The 25,498-nt window shown below is 39.9% G+C and overlaps 1 protein-coding gene across 2 annotated transcripts in view; it reads left to right on the top strand.

The window, feature by feature from the left end:
* Positions 1-25,498, top strand: part of EPRS1 (glutamyl-prolyl-tRNA synthetase 1) — a 483,086-nt gene that overhangs the window by 105,849 nt on the left and 351,739 nt on the right. For both annotated transcript variants that reach the window (XM_085612943.1, XM_085612942.1), the window contains exons 9-11: positions 16,591-16,762; positions 20,318-20,551; positions 24,075-24,159. In XM_085612943.1, coding sequence (XP_085469069.1) covers positions 16,591-16,762; positions 20,318-20,551; positions 24,075-24,159 — 491 coding nt within the window. The remainder of the gene's footprint in view (positions 1-16,590; positions 16,763-20,317; positions 20,552-24,074; positions 24,160-25,498) is intronic.

The raw sequence follows: 25,498 nt of genomic DNA, 5'->3' as shown, positions 1-25,498 counted from the left end.
CAATATTAGTGCACTCCAGTTTAATAACCAAGTTATTTCCTTTTGGTACCTGAATCTTTAGGAGTAAATAAGTAGAGCAGGTAAGGTTGACTCTAAGAGGTGTTAGCTGTTGGACACTAAATAAAGAATGACACTGTAAATAACACACTCGGTGCTAAAGCTGGTGTGGTAGGTGGAGGGTGATGTATGTGAAGGTTGGCTTACACCCAGTTTATGGTTGGTTTATTGTCCGTAAATTCCAACGTACTACAGGCAAAAAATTAGTGCTGAGCACAGAATAGGAGAGCTCTAAATCTAGAAAAGCTGAACAGGTTCTTGTGTAGTTGGACATGATTAAGGTAAATGTGGCAATGCTGCAAGATACAAATTTACACCCTTCTGCTCATCAATACTTTGTGACTACATGCAGCCTGCGTTGTTTTTTTCCTCCCGTACCCCATATTCTAGGGAGTGGTAATATTGGGATTTAGGGTATTTCAGTCCTATGCTAATACTGAAGGATATGTCATAGTACATGGTAAACTGTGACATAATGTTGACTTTCACATGTTGATAGCATGTACTTAGATAAGCCTGCTATTTATGATGCTATATTGAAGAAGTGTAGGCTATTTGAGGGTAGACTTAACACTGAGATTTACTGGTGGAGAGGTAGATCAGTTAAGTGCTGCACCTCACAGTGGTAATAAAAAGTATCCTATAGTTCATGGAGATGCAGGCTGTGGCGGATGTATGCCAATGTGCTCAGCTTGGCGGGCAAGCAGTCAACAATGTTATTCATCTCTGCATGACTCCAGCTCTCAAATTGACTCTTGGTTGATAACTCATGGATGGTCTAGGTGGATTTGCAGAGTGGACTTATTAACTAGGACTGTATTCGACCACCCTCCCATTACCTTTTGCTGGATACGCAAACAACCGAGCACAATTACGATGCTTCTGCTCAGCTGCACCTTCAGATGCGATGTTCACAGTGAAATCACTGTGAGATCTCAAAGCTGCCGTGTTTTTTTTTTTTTTATCTGATAAGCTTGGTGCTTAAAAGGAGCCCAATCTGGGAAGTAGTCAAAATACATATAATAGAGGCATATGCATTTTTGAAGTGGTTGGTTTAAGTCACACGGGCGGGCAGCTGAGTACACTCGGAGGCTGAACTGTATAATTTGGAGAAGTCTTAAACTTTTACACGTAATCGGAATGGACCGGGTACATTGCGAAAGAAGCTAGAGCAATTTTGCGAGATAGCAGAGAATTAACGGAGCCAAATAGCCTTTAAAAGGATGTGCAGGCCAGCCAGTATAGAGAGGTCCACTCACCGGTTCTCACTGTGTTATGGCTGCTTAATAAAGGTCAAACAGCGATTTTACACACAAGTGCTTTGTACAGAAGATGCATTTTTGACAATGAGTCCATACTCCAGTGCGTTGTGCATTATTATACACGCTTATACTTGGCCAGAGTTCAGATGATAGAATAACAGATATCCTAGTACTGAAGGTAAATTGTGATGGGCTGTATGGAGGGGAAAGAATAATATGCCGTTTACAGTAGCTGAAGTGAAAACCACTGCTGTGTCTTTGGCGTGTGGGGAGGACCCTGGATGGATGTTCTTCTGACTGAATTCTACAAAGAAGTTCTAGACGTACTAGTGCCAAACATGTTTGAAATATGAGGAGCCCACTGCTCAGGGGGCATTGATTAAAATATTTAAGGTCGGAAAGAGAACTCTGGTCGATGTTTATCGTTCTAGCCACTGCCCTCAATGCAGACAATACATTCCTGACTAAAATATTAAGCAATAGACTAATGCCCTTAAGATAGCTCTGATTCTGTCGAATCAATCATGGTTTGTTCTTGGTTGATTGACAATATATTATTTATGTATTCTGATTGCTCTGCTGCATCATGTTGAGTCTGTGTGCCGGCAGTGGCACTTAATTGAAGTGGGACTTTGTTAGAATGCTTAGTCATTGTTGAGTTGGTGAGCTTCAGGAAATGGCTCCTACTGCTCTATTTGACAACACAGGTGAGGGTTAATGTGTTGGTGCTTAATTTGAGCCAGTGGTTTCTGGTGCTCGGCACCGGCACTTAATCGTCAACACCGGCGCTTATACCACAAACTCAACCCAAAAGTGTTGGAGCACTTTTCATGAGCACCAGTTAAGGACACATTCATTTTTTGTAGGCACAGGTAGATTAAGTGATGTGCCGAGAATCGCAGGATGTTGAGCCTGCGCCGAGACTCTATCCTGGTTCCCCAGCTCCAAAGTCGACAATTCTGGCTGTTATGCCACATTCTTTCCCACTTATAGGGTTGCATGGAAAGTAGTAAGTTCTGTTATAGGCGGCGCTAATAAGAGCAGTAGGCTGGTGCAAGTTGCCTTCTGACGAGAACCCAGGCACTTATTTTTTTCTCAAATTAACCAAGCTCATTACTGGGATGATGCCTGTCTCTGGGGGAGTGACAGGAGTACCCACTGTCACCTTTATTCTTTGCCATGACAGTAGATCCCTGTGGAGTTTCTATTCAATGCTGTAGAACTCAGTGATGTCATTAGAGTGACATCACTGAGAGACTCTGTGAATGCTGCCAGTTGATGAAGCTGGAGGTTACTCTATGGATGTGTACTGATCATCTTGAGAAATAAAGGACTTAAACTACAACCACTGTCCCTGTGGTTACTACATTTTTATGGCGACGAGAAGAAAACTGCGCAGGGGGCAGATAATTGAGTGACCTCCACCCCTGGAAAAGCAGGTTGACATTGGAAGTACTGCTGATGAACTGTGAGTAAAAGAAATATTTCATCTTCACATTGAGTTTGTCAATGCTTGTTTATACGTGAAGCAACAAGCAAAAGAAGCTGTATATTTAATGGATTTTACCAAATTTATACATAATGGGAAACTTCAACATATGGAATAATTGTGGAGTTTCAATATTCATATTTACAGCCAATGGTGAAGATAATTTAATTAAACTTGCTGTTAAATTGTGGCCAAACGTAAAAAAGAGTTAAGTGACACAAAGCTGGTGAAGATTTAATTTATTGAACTTCAAATCAAACGTTTTGTCTGAAAACTGTGAAGATTTAAACAATTCTGAAGCACTTAACCTTTCAAAATACGAAGCGTGTGCAAGCAAGCGTGTAGAAAGCTTATCATAATAACTGATCCTTCTTCAACAAATTATTCACAACACTGACTCTTACCGAAATTAATTATTTTTGGAGCTCTGCAAAGTAATCCATGTCGTCTGATGTGACTCCCTGAAATAGGTGAAAGGAAAGAAGGACTTATTCTAAAGTACTTTTAGTTGTGGAAAGAAAAGAAAGACTTATATCTACAACTTATATACAGAAATATATGCAGGAATGTAATTATTTTAGATTGTTATTTTAGATTGTTATTTTAGATAATTATTTTAGATAATTATTTTAGTCTATTTTTATAGTTTATTTTTTTAATTAATTTTGTTAGCTTGTTATTTGTCTTTTGAATTGCAGGAATGTCTGATCAAGGTATGTCTGCTCCACCTTCGTTCTTACCGATACCTGGTGAACCTACAATTCCATGGAAACGGTGGAAAAACATTTTTTTAACTTATATTTTAGCCATTGGTGGTGATAAATATGGACCATTAAGAAGACAAGCTATTTTATTACATCATCTAGGGACAGAGGGAAGGAGAATATATGACGATCTTCCCGGAATTTCTTTAGGTGTAGGTAATGGCCAACCTATAAATGTTTATGAGATGTCAATACAGATGCTGGAGAAACATTTTACCCCAAAACTCAGTGTAGTGTTTGAAAGACATAAATTCTTTTGTCGTGTGCAAGCACATGATGAGGATATAATGACTTATGTGGCATCATTACGCGGACTAGCTGTAACATGCGAATTTCAAATGCTGACGGAATCTTTGATTCGCGACCAGATTGTGAGGTGCACCAACAATAGAAAAATAAAAGAAAGACTTCTAGCTCTAGATCCTACCTTAGATGAAGCAGTACAGATTGCTAGAAGCTTAGAACACACTGATGTGTGGATGAAAGAAATTGACATTGGGAAATTAAATATGAAATCTTCAGAAAAGGAAGTAGTTAATCTTGATGTAGAAGAAGTAGGTCTGAAAAAAGTAACTAAACCAGAAGTTTCACATTCTCATTCATCTAATTTTAAAAATGAAAAAAGTACTAATATGCTCAATACCTCTAATGCATCGAGTGGAACTGTTAGAAAAAGAATTACATGTTACAGGTGTGGGTGTCCTGGACACATTGCGTCTAGCCTAGCATGTGGTGCTAGGAGCGTAACGTGTAGGTTGTGTGGAAGAAAAGGTCATTTAGCGAAAATGTGTAGAACTAGAGGTCAAACTTCCAGTGTAAAAATGGTGGAAAATTTGGGGGAAGTAAGAGAGGAATTAATGCTTTCCATAGATGAATGTGATCTATCAGAACGTAAAGAAAGTATTAGTGTGGTTAGTAACAATAATATAAAAATGGAAAGTACTGAGAAATTAGAAAAACCCCATTGTGACATTATTTTAGAAAAGACGGAAGTCAAAGTGTTAGCAGATTCAGGTAGTTTGTTTACACTAATTTCAAGGGAAGTTTACTTAAATGAGTTAAAGAAAAATTTGGCTGAATTACAAAATTGCTGTGGGGTATGGTGGAAAGAGAATAAACATCATAGGGATGTTGTGGATGGATATCTTTTTTAAAGGTAACAGCGTTCATGGTCGAATATACATAACTGAAGATGGATCGAATCTTTTAGGGTGGCGACACCAAAAAGATCTCAATATAATTCTGGATCCCAATGCCAAGGAACCAGTCATGATAGTTGAACCTGCTCATGAATGTAGTTTGCCTATTTCTGATGGTAATTCTGAGTGGGGAAGAAAATTAATGTTGTCATTTCCGCAGGTTTTTTCTGATGATTTGGGTATGCTCAAGAATTTTAGTCACCGGATTATTTTAAAGAAGAATGCTCGCCCAGTGGTACATAAGGTCAGATCCATACCTTTACTAATGAGGGAACCTTTACAGAAGGAACTTGACAAACTTTTGGAATGTAAAATTATTGAACCCATTGAGTCATCGGAGTGGCTTTCTCCAATCGTTGTCGCACCGAAGGATGGAAACAAAATTCGTCTCTGTATTGATTTAAGAGATTTAAATCAAAATATATGGGTGGATCGACAACCATTGCCAAATATAACAGAAATGCTAAGTGTTATGGGTGGTGGAAAAGTATTTAGTGTCTTAGACATGTCAGCTGCTTACCACCAGATAAATCTGCATCCTGAGTCACGAGCCCTAACCTCTTTTGTTACACCGCTGGGGGCTTTCCGCTATCGACGCATGCCTTTCGGTCTAGCTTCGGCATCTGCCGTGTTCCAAAGGATCATGCAAGATATTTTAAAGGGGATGGATGGTGTGTTGTGCTTTCAGGATGACATCATGGTGGTGGGAAGATCTTTTATGGACCATGATGAATTGTTAAATAATGTTTTGAAAAAGATTGCTAGTCATGGGTTGACCATCAAGAAAGAAAAGTGTCAGATAAGAAAGGAAAAAGTGGATTATTTAGGGCATGAGATATCTGCTGAGGGGATTAAACCTAAGAGAAGCATAATAAAGGCAATTGTAGATGCTCCACAACCAACTGATAAAGATTTATTGAAATCATTCCTTGGGTTAGCGGAGTATTGCTCAAAATTTATATCAGGGTTTTCAGAGATTGTGGAACCTATGAGGATGTTGTTAAAAAAAGGAGTATTATTTAATTGGAATGTTTCATGCGAAGAGGCGTTTGAAAAGATTAAATCGTCATTGGTTAGTGCTCCTACTCTAGCCCATTTTGATGTGACTAAGAAAACAATTCTGACAACTGATGCAAGTAATATAGGATTGGGTGCTGTATTAACTCAAAAATCAATGGAGGGTGAAAGTGTGATTGGGTTTGCATCGAGACGTTTGCAGGGAGCAGAGAAATCCTACTCCGCCATTGAGAAGGAAGCGTTGGGTTGTTGTTGGGCAATAAACCATTTTAAATTTTATTTGTGGGGTTTACCATTTGTTCTAAAAACGGATCACAAACCATTGGTACACATTTTTAAAGGTGGAAAGGGGCTTGAAGGTGGTGTGACTCCAAGGATATCCCGGTGGCTTTTATCAATATTAGATTATAATTTCTCGATTGAGTTTGTAAGAGGTAAAAAAAATATCATTGCTGATTGTTTGTCGCGTATGCCAGTTGAGGGACAGGAGGAAGATTCATTCTTGGTATATGAAGTCGAATCTATGTGCGACATTAATGATTTGAGTTTAGCATTAAAACAGGAAGAATGGAATGAAGCTTTAGACAAGGATGAAGAGTACATGGTGCTTAAAAAAGTCATACGTGATGGTTGGAACAGTGAAGTTGATATAAATGAAGAGTTGAAAAAGTATTTAAAAGTTAAGGACCAGTTAAGCATTCAAAAGAACAGAGTTTTGAGATGCAACCGAGTGGTTCCTCCTAAGATGTTGAGAGGAAAGTTACTTAAATTGGTACACGAAGGTCACCTAGGTAGAAGCATGTGTAAAAGAAGGTTGAGGCAGAGTTTTTGGTGGCCTGAAATGGACAGAGGTGTGGAAGCAATTGTAAAAGAATGTCAGCCATGTTGCAATAGTGATAAATGCAGAGTAATTCGTCAGCCTCCTCTGGGCTCCCTTGACGTTCCGGATCGGCCATGGGAGAAAGTGGCAATGGATTTTTTGGGTCCTATTAACAGGCTGGGTAGGAGAAGTAGATTCTTAATAGTTCTAGTTGATTACCATAGCAAGTGGTTTATGATAAAGCCTGTAGAACATATTACATCTGAGGTGGTCATTGATTTTTTAAAGAGTGCATTTTTGGAAGAGGGAATACCTAAATGCTTAGTTACAGACAATGGAGTGCAACTTGTTTCCACGATAATGGCAAGGTTTCTTTCTAATCTTGGTATCAAACATGAAAGGGTGGCAGTATTCAGGCCTCAAGCTAACGGGTTGGTTGAGCGAGTGAATCGTATTATAATGGACAATATCCAATTGTCATTAAGTAATGGATTGAGATGGAGAGAAGAGTTAAATAAAATGGTGTGGGCACACAGAGTAACTCCACATTCTGTCACAGGTGTATCCCCTTTTGTGGCTTTAAAAGGGAGAGAACCAGCAACGAAAGAGTCACCTGTATGGTTACAAAAGAAAAATCAGGTGTGGGTAGATCGAGAAAGAATTGCAGAAAGAGTTAGAGAGTCTCAAGAAAGAAATAAAGATGATTATAATAAGAGAAAAGGAGTGAAGGATATAAAAATTGCAGTTGGTGACTGGGTGATCACTAAAAGAATGGGCTTGGTTAAAAAAGGGGAAAGTAAGTTTTCCAAACCTCAAAAAGTGGTAAAGGTAATGAATTATGTGGTAACTCTTGCTGATGGGAAAATATGGAGCATGGGGAACTTGTGCAAGATTGATGTCCCAAATTCTTTTGAATGATTATATTTCTGTATCTCTTAGGATTAATGAGTGTTTTGTTATTCCTATGAATGCTAACCTGTACAGTTGTTGTTGTTTTTGGATTGTTTTATTGTAAACTCTTTGTAAGGGGGGAGATGTGTGGAGTTTCTATTCAATGCTGTAGAACTCAGTGATGTCATTAGAGTGACATCACTGAGAGACTCTGTGAATGCTGCCAGTTGATGAAGCTGGAGGTTACTCTATGGATGTGTACTGATCATCTTGAGAAATAAAGGACTTAAAATACAACCACTGTCCCTGTGGTTACTACAATACCCCTTGCTCCTGTGCTTTATGATTATCACACCTATTAAGGAATATACAAAATGGGGCTTCCTATTATTGCTTCTTTGTGTGCGGATGATCTGCTGATATTAAACCTATAATTATAGAACAATTTATGCCAGATAATACCACAAGTAACTACATTTTATGGCTTCTCTGCCCTCTGTATTAACTGATATATACCTGAGGTCTTGCTGTTGACTGGAGTCACAGCGGAGCTATCCCTTTTGCTAACCATTATTGTGGTGCACAGATTCTATGAAAAATCTTGGTATGAAGATAGGTACTATCGAGTGGCACTGGATAAGTTCGAAATACACGTTGCTGCTGTCAATGTATGGCAGAATGGTGCTTTCCAAATTCTTAAGTCTTTTGAATGTACTGACTGTTACCTACAGCCTTTTTATAAAAAAAAAAAAATATATATATATATATATATATATATATATATATATCAGCAATATAACTTTGACTTGTCTGGGCAAATAAAGAGCACAAATTAGCTGAAATTTACTAATTCAAGCAGGCAGGACTGGCTGTTCCAGACCACCCGCTTTACTCTCTGGTAGCATGAGCAAATGTTGTGATATTCTAGGTTGTACCACATGTGTTTTAGAAGTATTGGGTCAATGAGCCCAGGATATGGGGACAGGCATGTTAAAAACTTAATGAAACTGTGTTGGACTGCACTATGTGTACTTCCCTTATTACAGTTCGCGGATAATCCCAGAATTCTTCTCACATTGGAGGATAGAGCAAAGCAGATTCTTGCTAACCTGACACTAGATGTATTGTGTGATTTCTTGTTGGATAGCAGATTCATAGTGCTACAACCATTCAAGGTAAGGGAGGCAATGCAAAGCTTGTAATTCTACTCTGCCTTAGTCTGTGACAGAAACTACAGACCTAACACCACTTTTCAGTGCCTTGTCAATAACATCAGGTGAGCCGAGGAAATTGGTATCCTTCTTTTATTCAAAAATGTTCAGGGTCATTGGGGAAATAGATATGGGACAGCATGTTTTAGTACTGGGCCTATTGCTGGTTAAATTAGAAAGAGTTCCTTAAATAGCATACAAAGTACTCCAGTTCGGACTTTTGCACAGGCTGTACTATACTGTGGCACTCATTTTGTAAATTTAGCACTGAAGATACTCTGGAGAGGTGCAGAACTTTTTCTCACACATTGCATGGCTTTGCCTGGTGGTATTCGACTACTGGGGGCTGAGTTTGCTCTCCTAGGAGCCATGATTCAGTCCGAGCTTCCCTTTATGCTAATATTTGTGATATTGGAATATGTTTCGGATTTATCTTTAGAAAGCTAAACGTTCACTGTGGTGTAAGTAAAAGCGCAGAGTCACTATGTATTAGTCCAGAGGACTACCATCTAAACTACATTCTAGGCTGCGAGAGCTCTCCCTGTGCAGCGAGCAGACTGACATATTCCCAAGTGACTTACCACGCACTGAATTCAAGAGATCTTGGGTCCACTGTCACCAAGTGCATCATCCTAGAGGAACAATGAATAGCATAGAAGAGAGCGGTTGAAAATATAACTGGTGGGGATGACTCGTGTATTGTGTTCATGGGACGTGTTGATTGGAAGGCTATTTATTACATTATGTTTGTCTACTTTAACATGCCCCTTTTTGCTGATATCGTATGTTGATACTGCAGCTCTGGACCTATTTTTTTTAAAGCTCATGGTATGTATATGAGCCTCATAGTATTATAAGAATGTGATGAAAATGCTCCATTGTTGAACATAAGATGTATTATAATGTGTTTTTTAAATGCTTCACATATTAGGAGCCAGTCCTTGCCCCCTCCCAGTTCCAAGAGCAATCCTTTTTGGCAGTGAATCTTTCTTTGACTAGTCACTCTCACAGGGCCTCTCTATTAGGTTATGGTATTAAGTTTGTATAGCGCATGATTACCCTAAGGTGTCCTGGTGCTCATAGAACAGGTTCTTTGGTTAAACTGGGTTTATAAAGGCCAAACAACGTGGTCGTGTATGAAGAAGAAAGTGAAGGATATAAGGCTGATGCGTTTATGACTCTATGCAAAGAAATGGTTTCCCCTAAGAAGTGGGAGGTGCTTCTGGAGGTAATGGCGGGTGCATGAAGAAATGCTGCGTCTGCAGTTTAGGTCAAGTGGTCTCCACTTGAAAGAGCCCTGATTGATTGTGCCGAGACTCTCAACCCCCCCCCCCCCCCCCTCCCCTTCCCCTTCCCTGCAGGCAGAGCATGGCGTGCACGTCCACTGCCAGAGCTCACTGCCCGCGTGCTCCTGGGTAGGACATGAACTTAACATCTTGTGCACGCATTTCAAACATCTGCCTTGCGTTGACAGAAGAGATGAAAGGCGTGTCTTCCTTGTCAGCCCCCTTAGTTCATATTTTTTGTGCTGACATAGTACGTACAATGATAAGCGAGAGCTGAACTCCTCTTTTAAAAAAAAAATTAAGGTAAATTCACTGCCACATAGACTCCTCTTTTAAGTCTGGGAACAACTCCATGTTTGGAACGTTCTTAACTTGAAAACATTACACAATACTGAAGGGAGCAAGCATCCAAAGTAAACTTGAGGCTTTTTTTTACATTTGTTTTCCAGATTGCGTAAAGTATAACTAGTCTTGCCTTTTCTAGCTCACGTAGTGAGCTGGATATGTAACTCAGTGGGTTGTTGTTCCTGCTGTGGAACTCTCTAAACAACCATCCGATCGCATGTTCAAATCACTGAAGGGCCTTCCCTAGTATGTTCCCAGTCTGAGACTAATATAAGGTGTGCGTTTAAGTTGTTTAAAAATCTAGATCATTCAAGTGCCTAGAAGACATTCAATTTCTGGTGGCGCTATATGAAACGGCCACTACATTACAACTATAAAAAAAAAAAATATATGTGACTACGTAGCATCATCTGGCGCTAACTAAATAACACGGGCACTCTGAATACCTCTCCTTCATGTATTTTTACGTTGTAATTTCTGCTGACAATGTAAACTGTCTTATTTCTACGTGTGCTTTATATCACAGTAGAGAGGCTTAACTCGCATTAACTTTCCAGAAGGGTTTCCAACAGCGGAGGGGCCAGGCCGGGGGCCAGCGCTATAAACCGCAGTACAAACAAGATAAAAGCTAATTAAACAAAGCAGGAAGTGATTAACTACTTTAAAAAAACAAGACCGCGTGTGGTGCGTGCACACTGAAGGGAATGTTAAGTATGCAGCTGGCACCCGGCCGCGCTGCTGCTTGCTCCCGAGAACCCTAGGGCATGGGAGTCAACATTTAGAGAGAAGGCTGGTCATAATCCCGCCTTTGACCAATTGCGAGCTTTCAATTTTTTTTAAATAATATTTCTTTATTGCGTTTTTGAATCAAAATTGAACATAGTCCACATGTTTTATGGTTACAGCATTACTTAAGTCATATGTGTTTCTTTTTATACAGTACAATATCCATATTTGTTGCTCATACATATACATAAAAACATTTGAGTCAATTTCATTTCCATCTTAGCACATTGCAACATGGCCAAACAGAGCTACAGTAGTCAAGGTATCCCTTATGAACTGGCATCCGAGGTTGACTCTACCTGTGGGGGTTCACATATATTTCCCCTGAACGCATTCCATTTACCCCATATCCTAGACCATTTCTTAGGGCATCCTCTGTGTGCATACACCGCTCTTTCTGCCACCATCACACCATCCATGTCATTTCTCCATTGTAGGTACGTTGGGAGCACGTTGGGAGCACCCCCGAACCCCAGTTTCGGGCTATGTTCCGTTTTACGATCGTCATCCCCAGTGTCGCTCAGTCCTGCATTCGCAGGTTCAGATGGGCTTTCAATTTTTGAAAGCCACACGCAAAGGCCAATGGAATGTGGGAGAAGGCCGACCCACACGGAGAAGTCTCTTGGAAGCTGGAGTGATTCCAAGAGGCCCTCTGCTTAGGGCAGCGCATGCACACTGCACTAGGCGAGACCTAAAAATTAGCAGGATGAAGATGACGGGCAGCCAAAAAGTCCAGATATGCAAGGGATTGATAAATAGCAACATCTCCTTGGTGCAGTTTGCAGAATTAATAATCTTCTTATGATATTAGTTTTCACTAATTGTTCTAACAAGCTGGTTGTTTTTCTGTAATTCATCTTTAAAGTTCTGTCTGGCTAATAGCAGTATGGAGTAGGCCATAGTCGTTCCAGATATTCTACAGTTTCTTTGTGTAGTTCATTATTGTACCATGGGTCTAAGGGATGTTAAGGTCCAAAGCATTGTTTGTCCCAAGAATTCAATTCTTCTGTCATGTTTGCTACTGTGCCAGAAAAGGATGGTCTTGTTTGACTGTAAGCATTGCATTAGCCTTGCATTACTGAGGTTTGGCCAGCGGTTTTATAAGTGCAACTGAGTGGGTAGAAAAAGAACAATTGATGTAATTATTGATGCTGTCTGTCCAAGCACCTTCTGCTTGTCTAGCAAGATAGACAATTTTTAGGGATTGCATATATCATCTTACTACTAAAATGACTCCTTAATATCTAGTAGTGGCTGGGCAGCTACAAAAAATGTACAGTTAAAATGAATTGTACTCGTATAGTGCAGAAATACTGTTGTATTCTTGGCAGTCACTTAGAAAATATGCAGTGCAGGAGAATGATCTGCAGCTCCAGTTTCGCTGCACAACATGCTGTTTCACATCCTGCCATCTATTGTTTGGCTTTGAAAAGTATAACTAATTTCCTGTAAAGATTTTTTTTTAGGTCGGTCAATATTGATGGGGTCTGTAATGAGAATCAAGTATGCTTTTGACCAGAGCGTCGTAACTCCTCATTCATGGGCATCATCTTTAGGTTATTTTTTTCTGCCATTGGACTTGAATGCAATACACACCAGGAAGAAAGAGAAAGAATTAGCATTGATGGTCTGGTTAATGTATGCCTTTTTTGGTATCTGCACTTGATTCAGTTCATATGAAAATGAAAGATTTTTTGATAATTTGATGAAAAAAAACTCAGTTTCAGCTTTGTCTACGCCTCAATCTGAGAATTCTTTGGAGGCAAAAATGTAAATCCTTTTATGCCATGGAAACAGTCAGCGAAGTAGCTGGGCACCATATTATACAGCTGAGCACTATTCTTTATTAACATGAAGGTGAAGGAAATTCTCTAAATACCTGATGCTGAGAGACGAATTTTCGGAAGTGAAACTCTAATAAACCAAAAACTCTAGGCCACTGAATATTCTATGACAAGCAATCCCAAGATCAAGCAAGTTTCATTTGATGCGCACACTTGTTGATTACACCTCCCTGTACTCTGGGAGCATAGGGCTTCAGGGGTTCGGATATTATCCAGCGTTCGGTTCAATCTGTGGAAATGGGGACACAGAATGCGTTCCTAAGTTGACATAATATTATTTGTGAATTCATAGGTTATACGCTGCACACACTATTTATAGTGGCTATATGAGTCTTCTTTACTGATTGTCACATGCCACTCCTCAAACTGCTACTGTGTACCTGAAGAACGTGTGTGTGAGTATGCTAGTTGGGTTTACTCACTATGCTGTAGTGGCAGAAATCCTTATTGCCTCTTTAGTCGTATGCAGTCGGGCAAACCTCTTACCGCTATACAAGAAACATTTCATCTTATGATATTTGTAGTGTCCAAAAAGTGATTTATCAGTGTACAGAACTGTCATTATTTAGGGCTGGGCATACCCCCTATTGTGCACTCAGATAAACTGTCACAATCTAATCATACAATCATTCTCAATGAACAATAGTTAGTGCATACCTTTTGACCTGGGTTTTAATCACTTATAAGGCAAATATGGCTTGAAAAAAAACAGATGGCCACCTGTTGTATCACTAGCAACTACTTGGTTGCCATGGGAGAAATATTTCAACATGCTGCAAGCATGAAAATTAAGGTTCGAGATGTATAGTCCAACTTACTACTCAATGGAACCCAGACTTAAGGGAAGTTGAGGTTTGATCACCCTTGATTCTTTTTCCTTCCTCTCTTTGGTTACTATGCTTCTTTTTTATCATCTGTATTGTCCCTCTCTCTGACATAATTTGCTACTACTTTATTTTCCGTTGGTTTTGTGCATAAGGCATAGTGGGCAAAACAACGATGGCTTGGAATGCTGCTTGAGAGATTTAGTGGTTAGGTGTATTGCAAGCCTTCACATCACCTATTGTCTTTACACTGTCCACTGTTGTTTGATCTAATTAGGAAATTATGCCATAACATCATTACATAGAAAATATCAATCATTTTTTTAACAAACAAATAGAAGATCAACTTTCATGAATGTTTTATTTATTTAGAAAGTTTTATATAGCGTGACCCAGACGGGTATCCGAGCGCTTTACAGTTAGGATAGGCAGGGCTTGTAGTGGTAAGGACAAGCATAACTTGAGTATACATAAAACGAACAAGATAGGAGTGCATTACAATTAGGGTTGGATGGATACGGTACATGGAGACGAACATTCAATACATAAATGAGCATAGCAGGTGAGTGCTGCGAATCAAAGGTGCACAAGTAGTCAATCAATAGGCAGTCAATAAGCAATGGGGCCCGGGCCATTTAAGGCAAGAACTTGGTCATTAGGATTTTTTTTTACTTCCTTTTTGAAGGAAGCAGCGGAAAACATTCCGGTGAAAGAGCTCCAAATCTGCGGGGCAGCACCGGAGAAGGCTCTGTCTTGTTTTGTGGAAGAACTGAGGTGTCAGGAGCAATCCGCTTGCACTTCTTAACTGTCTGCAACCTCAAGATAGTTCTAATTTTTGAGCCAGATAAATGGGATTGTTGAGATGTATGGCTTTGTGGGTCATGTATGCTATCTATCTTTAGCTGTATTCTTGCTTCATATGGCAGCCAGTTTAGGGATTTGAGGGCTGGTGAGATGTGGTAGTTTCTTTTTGTACCTGTGATCAGTCTAGCTGTGGCATTAATGGATGCTCTTAGTGGGGCCAAGTTATATTTGGGAAGTCCACATAGCAAGGAGCTACCATAATCTAGCCTAGGCAGTACCAGAGCTTGTACCGCCATCTTGAAGTCCTCCTGTGGAAGGAATGGTTTGAGGTCCCCTTAGTATGTTCATCTGGTGTTTAGCACCCTTGCTTACATTGCTGATATGAATCTGCATGTTCAAGTGCTTATCTAGTGTGGTTCCGAGGGATTTTGCAGAATCGATAATGTGGGGAGTGCGGTTAATCCCCTCAAGCTTTTAACAGTTAATTATTTTGCCTGACCGGAAACGTCAGTGGTGTTGGAACCAATTTTCTGTAAGACATTAGCAACACTGGAACAGTTTGGGACGTATCTCTCCCTATTCTTTCCCTTCTACCCCACCATCTTTTAACGTCTGGATCACTTTTTTTGTTCAGATCTGTATAAATCTGTATACATTTGAAATATAACTAAAATGTGAGTTTTATCTAAAACTATATGTGTTACACACACACACTCACTAAATCATACTTTGGTCTCCATTTCGTGGTAAAATTATTCTGAGCTAAAATACAAAGGCGAATCTTCAAGAATATTTGACTTAAACTTTGTGGGTTTACCTAGTCATGGGAAGATAGTATTTTATTCTGGCAATATAACACTCCCTGCTTAACATTCATTTGGTCGGATTCCTTCACATTGGTATACTGATTGAAGAGTATATTTCACTTCCTAAAGATCTGCTTGTTCTATTGTGCTTATATCAATACCTAAACTGAGGTTTGCCAGGAAGAATCATCAATAAAATTATAAAGATCATGTGAGTGCATTATTTAGGTCCTCACATTCTTCATTTCCTCTTGAAAAGTTTTGACTTTAGGTTTAAGCTCTGCAGTCTGGTCCAAACTCACAACACCCAGGTCTTTTTCTTAGAGGAAGCAACAGGATTGAATGGAGATGACAGGTTATTTTGCTTACAAAATCATTTTTCACAACTACCAAAAGTCCCGGCTTTATTATGCCCCAAAGTTCAACCCCATGCATGCCGATTTATACTACCTTTTGTCTGGTATACTGTGGCTGCTCTCTAATCTTTTGTTGAACAGTGTTCTCCCATCATGGAATGCACAGTAACGGAGTGAGCTTATGTTCAGCTTTCCTCATAGGAGGAGATCCATCCATGCCCTCAATGAGTGGGGCGATATAAAATGTGCATGCAAATAGGCCAGGATTATGGCCTGTTATATTTTTTAAATGCTAAATTAAACTAATTAAAAAAATAGAAAGAGTTGGTGACTGCTGCAGCTTCTGGCCAATGTCCATTGTGAAGTGATAACGTTCTGCACAGCTACTAAATTTCTAACTAGTTATTGCTACACAAAATACATGTTACTTGAATAGAACAATTAATTGTTTGACTTCTGTACAACCTGCCAAGTCTGCCCAGGGGTTAAAGGTAGATAGTATCCATCCAGAGCACAGGTACAAAAACAATCCTGAGATGTTGCAGAATTGTGGGTGTTGGTGGTTTCACGGTCATCAAGGTTCTGAGCATCTCGTTAAAGGCAGTACCATTGTTGATATTCACAACTACAGAAATTATTTGACATTGAACATATTTTTAAACTGAAGAATTAAATCTTGAAAAACAGTACAGAACAGAAAAGCTTTATATATAAATGCAAGTATTTTCCCATTTGTGACTATGATGAAAAAATGTGTCCATTAGTTGATCAGTTTTCTCAGTAGTTTCCTGTATAGTACTTTAATCCAGTGTGGCCTTTTCCTACAAAGCTGTTGAGAAGAATACTGAGATGTGGGAAGAAATGAAAAAAGGAACTGAATGTGGCCAGACCTGTTGCCTGCGTGCCAAAATAGATATGAATAGTAATAACGGATGCATGAGGGACCCAACTCTATTCCGCTGTAAAACACAACCACATCCACGGACAGGAAGCAAATACAAGTAAGTTGTATTATGCTTTTTTAAATTTTGTTGATCAGCATACCTATCTTTGCGTTCTTACTTGTTTGGTAAGTCCTACTGAGGCTAGTTGTCACATTTTTCCATACTGTCTTATCGCATTAAAAGAGGATACAGCAGCAGTTTTAACAGACAGTTGTTCACTGGGGTATTTTTTTGTTTGTTTGTAGTTCATTGTATTAAGTTCTACAGGTATTATTTTTGGTCCTTTTGACTATTTCATTTTCCAGTTAAATTCTTGAGTTCATTTCCTTCAATTCAATACAAAGATGACTTGTTAACTGTACCCATCTAGTAATCCAAAATGTTTTCGAGTTATATGCGCTTTTTTTCATTCAAACAGTTATTTATAGAACTTCATACTACAGCCTTAACAGAACCTCAAATTGTTTTAATGGTCGAATCGCCATAGCCTTAACAGAACCCCAAATTGTGTTAATGGTAGAATCCTGTGAAATGGTTAATTCAAAACATTAATTGACAAATTGTTCAGGTGGTTAATAAAATCTTTCTTAGCAGTGTATAATTTTTGATATAGAACGCTCTGTTAGCATTTTAGTAGAAGTCATTAAATCCAGCAGATCGATTTCTTCACCTTAATAATCCTAGAATCCAGCTGTACTGATAAAGGTATTTTCTCATGTGTACGCTCAGTGAGGCAGTTGCATGCCATGAACACTGGAAAACTATAATTTTTGATGTTTCATTGGGTGTTGATTTATAGAACCAAATCAATACTTGTTTAGAAGCAGCCTTTGTGAAATTATATCAGAAAACTGGGAATTGGCAAGATTGATTAATTGAGCTCTTGCTATTAGAGATGTTTTGTCAGGGGACAGTCAATGACGTGTTAAAGACTTGAACCAAAGTTAAACTACACATGCTGTTCCAGTGCGCAAATGTCCATTGTACACTGCATGAGCGTGCTACACCAGCAGTTACTGTGGCTTCACTTTTTTCCAACCTTTCCCTTAATGGCACAAACTAGTTCTGTAACATTAAGATATGCAAGACTACCAGGAACTTTTTGGTTTCTCATGGACCACAGCATGGTGAAAAGGTTAGCTTGTTTGCCCCTGACTCTACTTGAAGCTTTTTGAGCACATATGCTTTTTAGCTAGGTTAGAGTTGGAGCCATATGTTCAATTTGATTGTCGGTGACACCACCAAAGCTGACCTGCCGACGGGGGACTTCGGGATCACCCAGGCCAACATCGAGAGTGCTCCTGCTGTCCTGCTTTCTCTCCCTCTCCAGGTAATCAAAGCCAAGTGAGAGCCTCCTAAGTGCAGGGACCTGCCAGCCAAAACATCTCTGCATTCGAGCCCCTCAGCCCAGGTTCACAGAAACCCACTGTCCCGAACTTGACCCAAAGGTATCCAGTATCAGAGTGCTTTACATAAGCACCAGTTACGTTACATAAGGACATATTCATTTTTAGGTCTCGTCTACGCAGCATGCATGCGTTGCATAGGAGGGCCTTTAGCCGTCGCTCCGCTCATTTCCAAGCACACACTCGTGCTTGTGGAGGCATCCACCTTGCGGGAGTGAGCAGGGGCGCGCCACAAGCACAAGTGCAGTGCTTGAAAATGAGCAGACTGCTCTCCCAAGCGTGCGCGCGCCTCTCTCCTCGCCCACACGTCCTGGCCACTCACTGGCTCCGCCCTCTCCGTCTCCATTCTGCTTAGCCCCTGGTCTCAGCCGGTGGAACGGTCATATGAACAGTTAGTGACATAGCAACGTTTCATGGAGCATTGTACACCTTGTGGAGCAGGAATGTCGATCAGCAGTTCCAGTAATAAAGTCCATTCCAATTAGACCCACTGAAAATATTTCCTAAAGTGTGTAGTAAGTGGACAATTTTGCATTTTCTGATTTTAATGTAAAATATTAGATGTTTAAATTAAAATTCACTTTGGAAGATGTTGGTGTTTGCAATACAAGCACAGACTTTCTGCTCGCTGCTAACATCAATTCAAAGTTCCAAAATGTGTTATTTAACCCCACTGTTTTCAGTTGGCATTGATTAAGGCTCGTGCATGGATCTGTGCTATAATGTGCGAAGACATCTTGGTTTGTGTAATTAATCTATTCTTCCATCCCACCCAATTCAGGAGGAGGCAGGAGTTTTAGATTCTAACTTTTTATACTTGTACAATTTGAAAAAAATTGGGCATGGAGTTTTAGAGATTATAGTGAAGACAGCCATCCTTAGAAAAGTACTATAAAAGCAAAGAGCAAGCTGCAGCCAGGGCGGTATGCTGACTAAGAGGTTCATGGCTGTCCTCGTGCTATTAACCAGGATCACTGTATGTGTGTAGGCAATTTTAATTTGGTGGTGTATAAATCTCTTGCACAAGCACTCCTATGCTTATATTACTCACCTCAAACTGCCATTAAGTTGGAACTAAACCTGACTTGCACAAAATGAGCTTTTAGAACTGAGGTGGCAGCAGGTTTGTTCCCTTCTTACCCTCCCCACTCTGAGCCCTCCTCTTTCATAACTACTGAAAGCCACACTAAAGAATGCCTTCCTTGTGTCTCAGCCGTTACTTCACTCTTATGCAGCTAACACTTCATTTCATCTGCCTATCAGCTGCACATGGGGTAAGTATGGAGTGGTGTGGCCTTTTGATGGTGGCAGATTGGTTTAGTGAAAGGGTTGGTAAGAAATCACTGTTGAAACACTGTGCTCTTGTTAGTTTCTCCTAGGTCTCTGCAGCTGCCTTTTAATACGAGCAGGTACTGTCTCCCTATTCAACATCCTCTGGTGTTTGTGAACTAGGTGAAAGGAGGTTGTTGTGTATGATCAACTTCCTTCTGATTACCAGATCGGTGCGGTTTTAAAGAGTTGCTTTTTTAAATTTAAATTTCACAGATTTAAAACATGTTTTTTCATTCCAGCCATCCCCCGCAAGCTTAGTCTATGCATGCCTGTCTACCAACGTTAGCATTACAGGATATTGAGTATACTGTTGTGTAATTGATTTATGGCGGCGTTATGCATTTCAACCTCCTTCATGGAGGTCAATAGACTGGATTCATGGGCCACCTTGCATTTACTTTCAGTCATTGTTCGACATTTACAGCTTTGAATTGGATGGCTTCATCATAGTTTTCAACAAAGTTGTCTACTATGGTTAGGGGTATTTGTGGCTCCGTGTTCTATATTGTTGGACTAATATCCTTTCCAGTTTATGTTCTTGTGACTGTAAATAGTTTTAGATAGAACTGAAGACCTTCCCGTTCAACTAGTTACTTCGATTGGGCTACAGTAATGGTTTATATTGCAGAATCTGTTGTCATTGAGATCATTTGGTTTGTATATGTGCATTGTTAATAAATAAATTCAGAGGTATTGGTTCCTGTTATTTTGTCAACTGCCATTCATGTTTCATTTCTTCCCAAGTTATAAGCACTCCTAAACATTATTTTGCTAAAAGTGTTAAGTTCTGGCCTTAATTTTTGGACAAGCCAACAAGAATGTTTCAGTTGTACTTATGGCTAATGGGTTCAAAATAAGTGTTTTTCTTTTTCAGTGTGTACCCCACGTATGACTTTGCATGCCCAATTGTGGATAGTATAGAAGGAGTCACTCATGCCCTCAGAACGACAGAGTACCACGACCGTGACGAGCAGTTCTACTGGATCATTGAAGCTTTGGGCATAAGGAAACCTTACATTTGGGAGTACAGCCGGCTCAACCTGAACAACACTTTACTCTCCAAAAGGAAGCTTACCTGGTTTGTCAATGAAGGGCTGGTGGATGGCTGGTACGTTACTAATGTTGTTCGCATTTCATTTAGTGAACACGGAATTATCTAGAAGTGTATTTGAAGCTTATTAATTTTAACACAGATATTTGCCCAATTACTGGCATCTTGTTTTTGCTCATATAGTAGTCAGTTTTGTAAATGTTTGATGTCAAAAATGAATATTCCTAATTACTCTGTGCAGGTGTGTGTTGGGAGAAGAAAAGTAATATAAAGTTGTCAAATGAGGATATTTTTCTCTTTCGTGTGCAGTCACGGGACCGAGTTGATCGTTATCCATTTGAGATGGTATACATATCTACTGCTTATCATATTGGATCTATGTTGGATGCCTTTTGCATCATTATGTATCAAACCATGTTTGTTAAACTCCAGTTCTAAAATCTTAAGCAAACACTAGTACTTAGGCTGCAGCCCGTCTTCCTATCTATGAATAAACCTGATCAAACGGGTTTATCCTCTTCCGCAACTCATCGTAAATGTAAGGTGACCATACAGAGTACTAGTGGAGACGTCCAAGATGTTGAAAAGGTAGTTGGTATTATCTTAGAACTAGAATAGGCGTTTGACTCCTGAGATGAGCCAACTTGTTAAGTGTTAAAACGCTATTGTTTTGGAAGGGGATTCACTACATACACAGCATTGTTGCACCCAGATCTAACTACGAGAGTCCACACAAGAAGTGTCATATCTAGTCTCATACAAACAGGCAGAGGCACATGACAGGAGTGCCCTCTTTTGGCCCTTGCTATCTGCATTAGCAACAGTACCCTTAGTAGCAGTAATGAGAAATGAGGGTAGGAACAGAGGGATCCTAGTGTGAGAGGATGTGCATGCCATATCCGTATATGCCAATTACTTTTTGCTCTTTATAAATTATGGCCAGAGTGGACAGAAGGACTCTGTACAAACAGGCCAATCATTTGTGTGACTTTGTGGTCTGCATGCTTACTGAGTGAAATCCTGTGCCTTCTCAGTTAACCCAGAAATTAGTGTGGGATTCCTCTGAGGTTTTAGGTAGGCGTCTAATACGGGGACCCAGGACCGTTCATTATCTAAAAATGTACACAAAGAAACAGAGTTACTTGAATGTAACTTGGGTAGAATTAATGCTTCCATTAAATTATGCATGGAACTCTGGAAAAAGCTGCCCTTGACTGCCCAGACTGAATAGCACTGACTAAAATGTTCATTCTGCTGAGATTATTCGGTCACTTTTCACACTTAATAGTTTGGATCCCCAGGTCCTTCTTTGAAGAACTAGATAAGCTCCTTGCTTAGTTTACATTAGGAGTGCAAAGACCAAGTAGATTTCAGCTAATTAAAACTCAAAACGGGTCAAAGAGACCTGTCTGGGTGTTTTAGACTTTGAAATGTATTATCTATTAGCCCAACTCCATTTAATAACAGAGTGGTTGAAAGGAAGTTTCCTACCCGAGACTGGTCTAACCAAGACCCAACTATAGGAAAGTAAGCTTAATAATTAATTGTTGCGCCAAAGACTTGTTGGAAGGCAAATAGATAAAGGCTTTTACACTTGCCAACCCAGGTGAATGACTGGGCTCAGGTGGGTAAAGAGACTATATGGGAGATGTTTGTACAGATAGACATGTTTCATAAAAGAATTTAACCCCGGTAGAGATTAAAAAGATTTATAAAACAGTTATCTCTCAATGCCCCAGATGTCAATGAGAAAAAGTGGGATTTTTCACTTTGGATTTTCGAATAATCAAAGGGTTCTGGAAGGAAATAACAAAGAAAATGGAGAGTTGCTAAAAACAGTAGGAATTTTCACAATGGGTGGATTCCTACTTCAACTATTTTTAATATCATAATCTACCACAAAAACGGTGGTAGCACACTTCTAAAACTCTAGCCCTCCTCCTACTTAAGAGGGCAATAGTGATGTCCTGGAAATCCCTCACAGCACCACTGCATAATCAGTGGACATAATGGGTAAAAGAATGGACAGACGCTGAAAGTATAGCATTAAATACGAAGGTATTCTCACCCCACATCAATTGGGCGGGATTACACAGAGTTTTATAGGACCTCACTGTAGAAGAACATCTCAGCCAGACTATTAGAAATTCTGTGAAGTATCCCTATTACATAATAGTGGGTAGGATATGGGCAAATACTAGTTGAAAATACACCAAGTTTGAAGAGAAGAGTTTAATAGAAAATAATAATGTACAGTTTGATAAATAAGGGTTAGATCTGTTGCTCGAATATGATTTACCTTGAAAAAACAAAAGACGAGACATTTGGCAAAACAGGAACAGTTGATTAATTAAACTTTTCGGCTGGGAGCACAGTTACAGAAGGGGGTCTGAGGACTGTCTCAAAGTACTATCAATCTGAACAGGGTTTTATATATTTCTTTGGGTACCGTAAAGTACTTCCATCGATCCTCTTTTTTTGGTAAAAGAATGCGGACCTTGTCTATGGACTCAAAAATAAGCCCCTGATAACAAATGCAGGTGGACCTTGACCTTGCGTGCACAAAGTGGTGGCCAGTGGGTAACGTGTCCAGATGTCCAGCATGAGGGCACATAATCACTGCGAGTACTGTGTGTGCTGTGTCCTGATGGCTGTGTGTTCCTAACTTCATGTGGCATCTGACTTTATGGTGTTTTGGGAAATCATGTACCCTTCTGGCCATGTGTGCTTTATTGGGTCCAATCTCCCTGGACCCTTGTGGTATTGCTCCACTTATCATGGGGATTGACCTGAGTTTCCAGTTTTTGTGTTTGTCTGCTGGCCACCTGTGAATTGTCAATCAGTAACCTCTGGCCTAGGTCGTAGAGCTTGCTGACAACGTATTTCGGGTTGAGGGAAAGTTCATGACTGCCGAATTTGATCATAGCGATCCAATTTCGTTCTTATGTGCGAGTCTATCATTATAAACATTGGCATTGATTTTTATCCATATTAACAGATCCCACCGGTAGATCCAGTAGATGGTCGATTTTCCCCTTTTCCTCCCAACTCCCCTCTAGCCCCCCTGACTAGATCATAATCTGGAAACAGGTGATAGATGTTGATAGCAACTTGAAATCAGACTGATTAATAGGGAAAAGTGATGGCAATCTGATAGACAGTGAACGATTACGATTATTAAATAGCTTGTTAGCAATTAGCTGATTTATAAGCTAACACAAGTTCATCTGGCTTATTAGAGAAGGAACGAGAAGTAGATTATACAGTGACCAGATGAGTGCAGCAGTCACAAAGTAATGGAAGTAATTGGGAATGAGGAGATAAACCGTGGCCAAAAATAAGTCCTGCAGAACAATACTTTTATGACTTGAGTAGCTGACTATGACAATACAAATAACGATACTTGCTTATCTCATTTCTAATATATCATAAAGATATCAATGAACCTAACCGTGTGAAAAGCAAAATATCGCAGAATTTTATATGGATGGGCACTGGGTGGCAAATAAGTTGCTTGAAAGCTTGTTCATATTACCTCTAATTCTAAATAGAGTGCTCCATTTGTAAATCTTTCTGACAGGGATGATCCGAGATTCCCAACTGTACGTGGAGTACTGAGAAGAGGTATGACTGTAGAAGGATTAAAGCAGTTCATTGCTGCTCAGGTTGGTTTTATTTATTTTTTGCCCATCCATGCATGTGCACGAAGTCATTTAACCAGATTATTTTTATTATTATTGCTTATTTGCCTTTTAAAATTGAGAAATTTAGAGCTTGCGATATGTCAGAGAGTTGACCTCTGAAATCTCTTTTTTCTATCCTATTTTGATAGTGTGCTTTCTAATTTCTTGCAATCGCATGTGTGTTTAGGTCTCGCCTGACCCAGCGCATGCGCTGGTCTGGCGAGACTTATTGAGAGGGCTACAAAAAGTGCTACCAGGCTAGCTTAGAGCTAAAGTGCATGTGCGCGGGCCGCGATTACTTTCACGGCCGCATGGCATAGCCAATAGGTCTCGCTTTTGGGACCTTATAAGTATTTCGTTATGCAACTGTTGCATGGCTAAACACTTATAAGGTCCCAAAGGCGAGACCTATTGGCTATGCCAATGCTTGTTTTATTATGGACCTTTGAGGGTGATCTAAAGTGTTAGTGTATTTCTCTTTTCCACAGTGGCAGTCATTAATGTGAGGCCTCTATTCTGAATCAAAGCACTTGAAACTAGAGCTATGAGTACAGGTTAATACTGCTGTGTTCTCATGGCAGGAGTCCTAGGTCAGATGAGGACGGTCAAAACGCAAAATAGAAAAAAAAAATGGAAGAATGTCTTTGAAGTTTCAGTGTCCAATGTTATATTCCTTTTATAGCAGATGCAGGGTCTCTTTGTGTGACCTTCTCTCCTGATTTGGTCAGCATCTAGTTCCAAGAACACTGTGGAAATGTCTTGTAAGTAGATTTTGCCCAGCCCTTCAATTAGCTTTGAAGATTGTATACATGATCCTTAGCATGGCATTCTCCATCACTGGCATCCAAAGCAGACGACAGAGGATCGGGATGTTCATCCTGGATTTATTCTTTAGTGTTGGAAAATGAACTAAGAGCCCCATGTCCCCTTAATTCCAGATCCAGACTGTATGCCTGACACCCTACATTCTTACAGCAATCTTTTTATAGACTGTTAAGTGTTTGCAGTGTAAAGCAGAATGTCATTTGCATAGAATGAGACTCTGCCATCCCATGCACTATCCCAACAAACACACCTGACTAATTCCTCATTTCTGACTGGGCATTCCAAAGAGGTCCGAGACCATGGCAAACTGCAGTGGCAACAGGGGATGCCCCGTCTTGTGCGCCTTCCCAGCTCAAAGGATTTCAATAGTACCCCTTTCACTTTAGCCACCAGACTCCCACAAAGCTGTCTAACCCATGACAGGATGACGGATGACAACACAAGATCCATTTTATCAAGAGCTCTACATATAAAAGGCCTCTCAATTGAGTCCAGT

This window comes from Triturus cristatus, chromosome 6 (genome assembly GCF_964204655.1).
Source record: "Triturus cristatus chromosome 6, aTriCri1.1, whole genome shotgun sequence".
NCBI classification, from domain to species: Eukaryota; Metazoa; Chordata; class Amphibia; order Caudata; family Salamandridae; genus Triturus; species Triturus cristatus.
The sequence above is the reverse complement of the archived record's forward strand: the minus strand, read 5'-3'. Positions and strand labels throughout refer to the sequence as shown.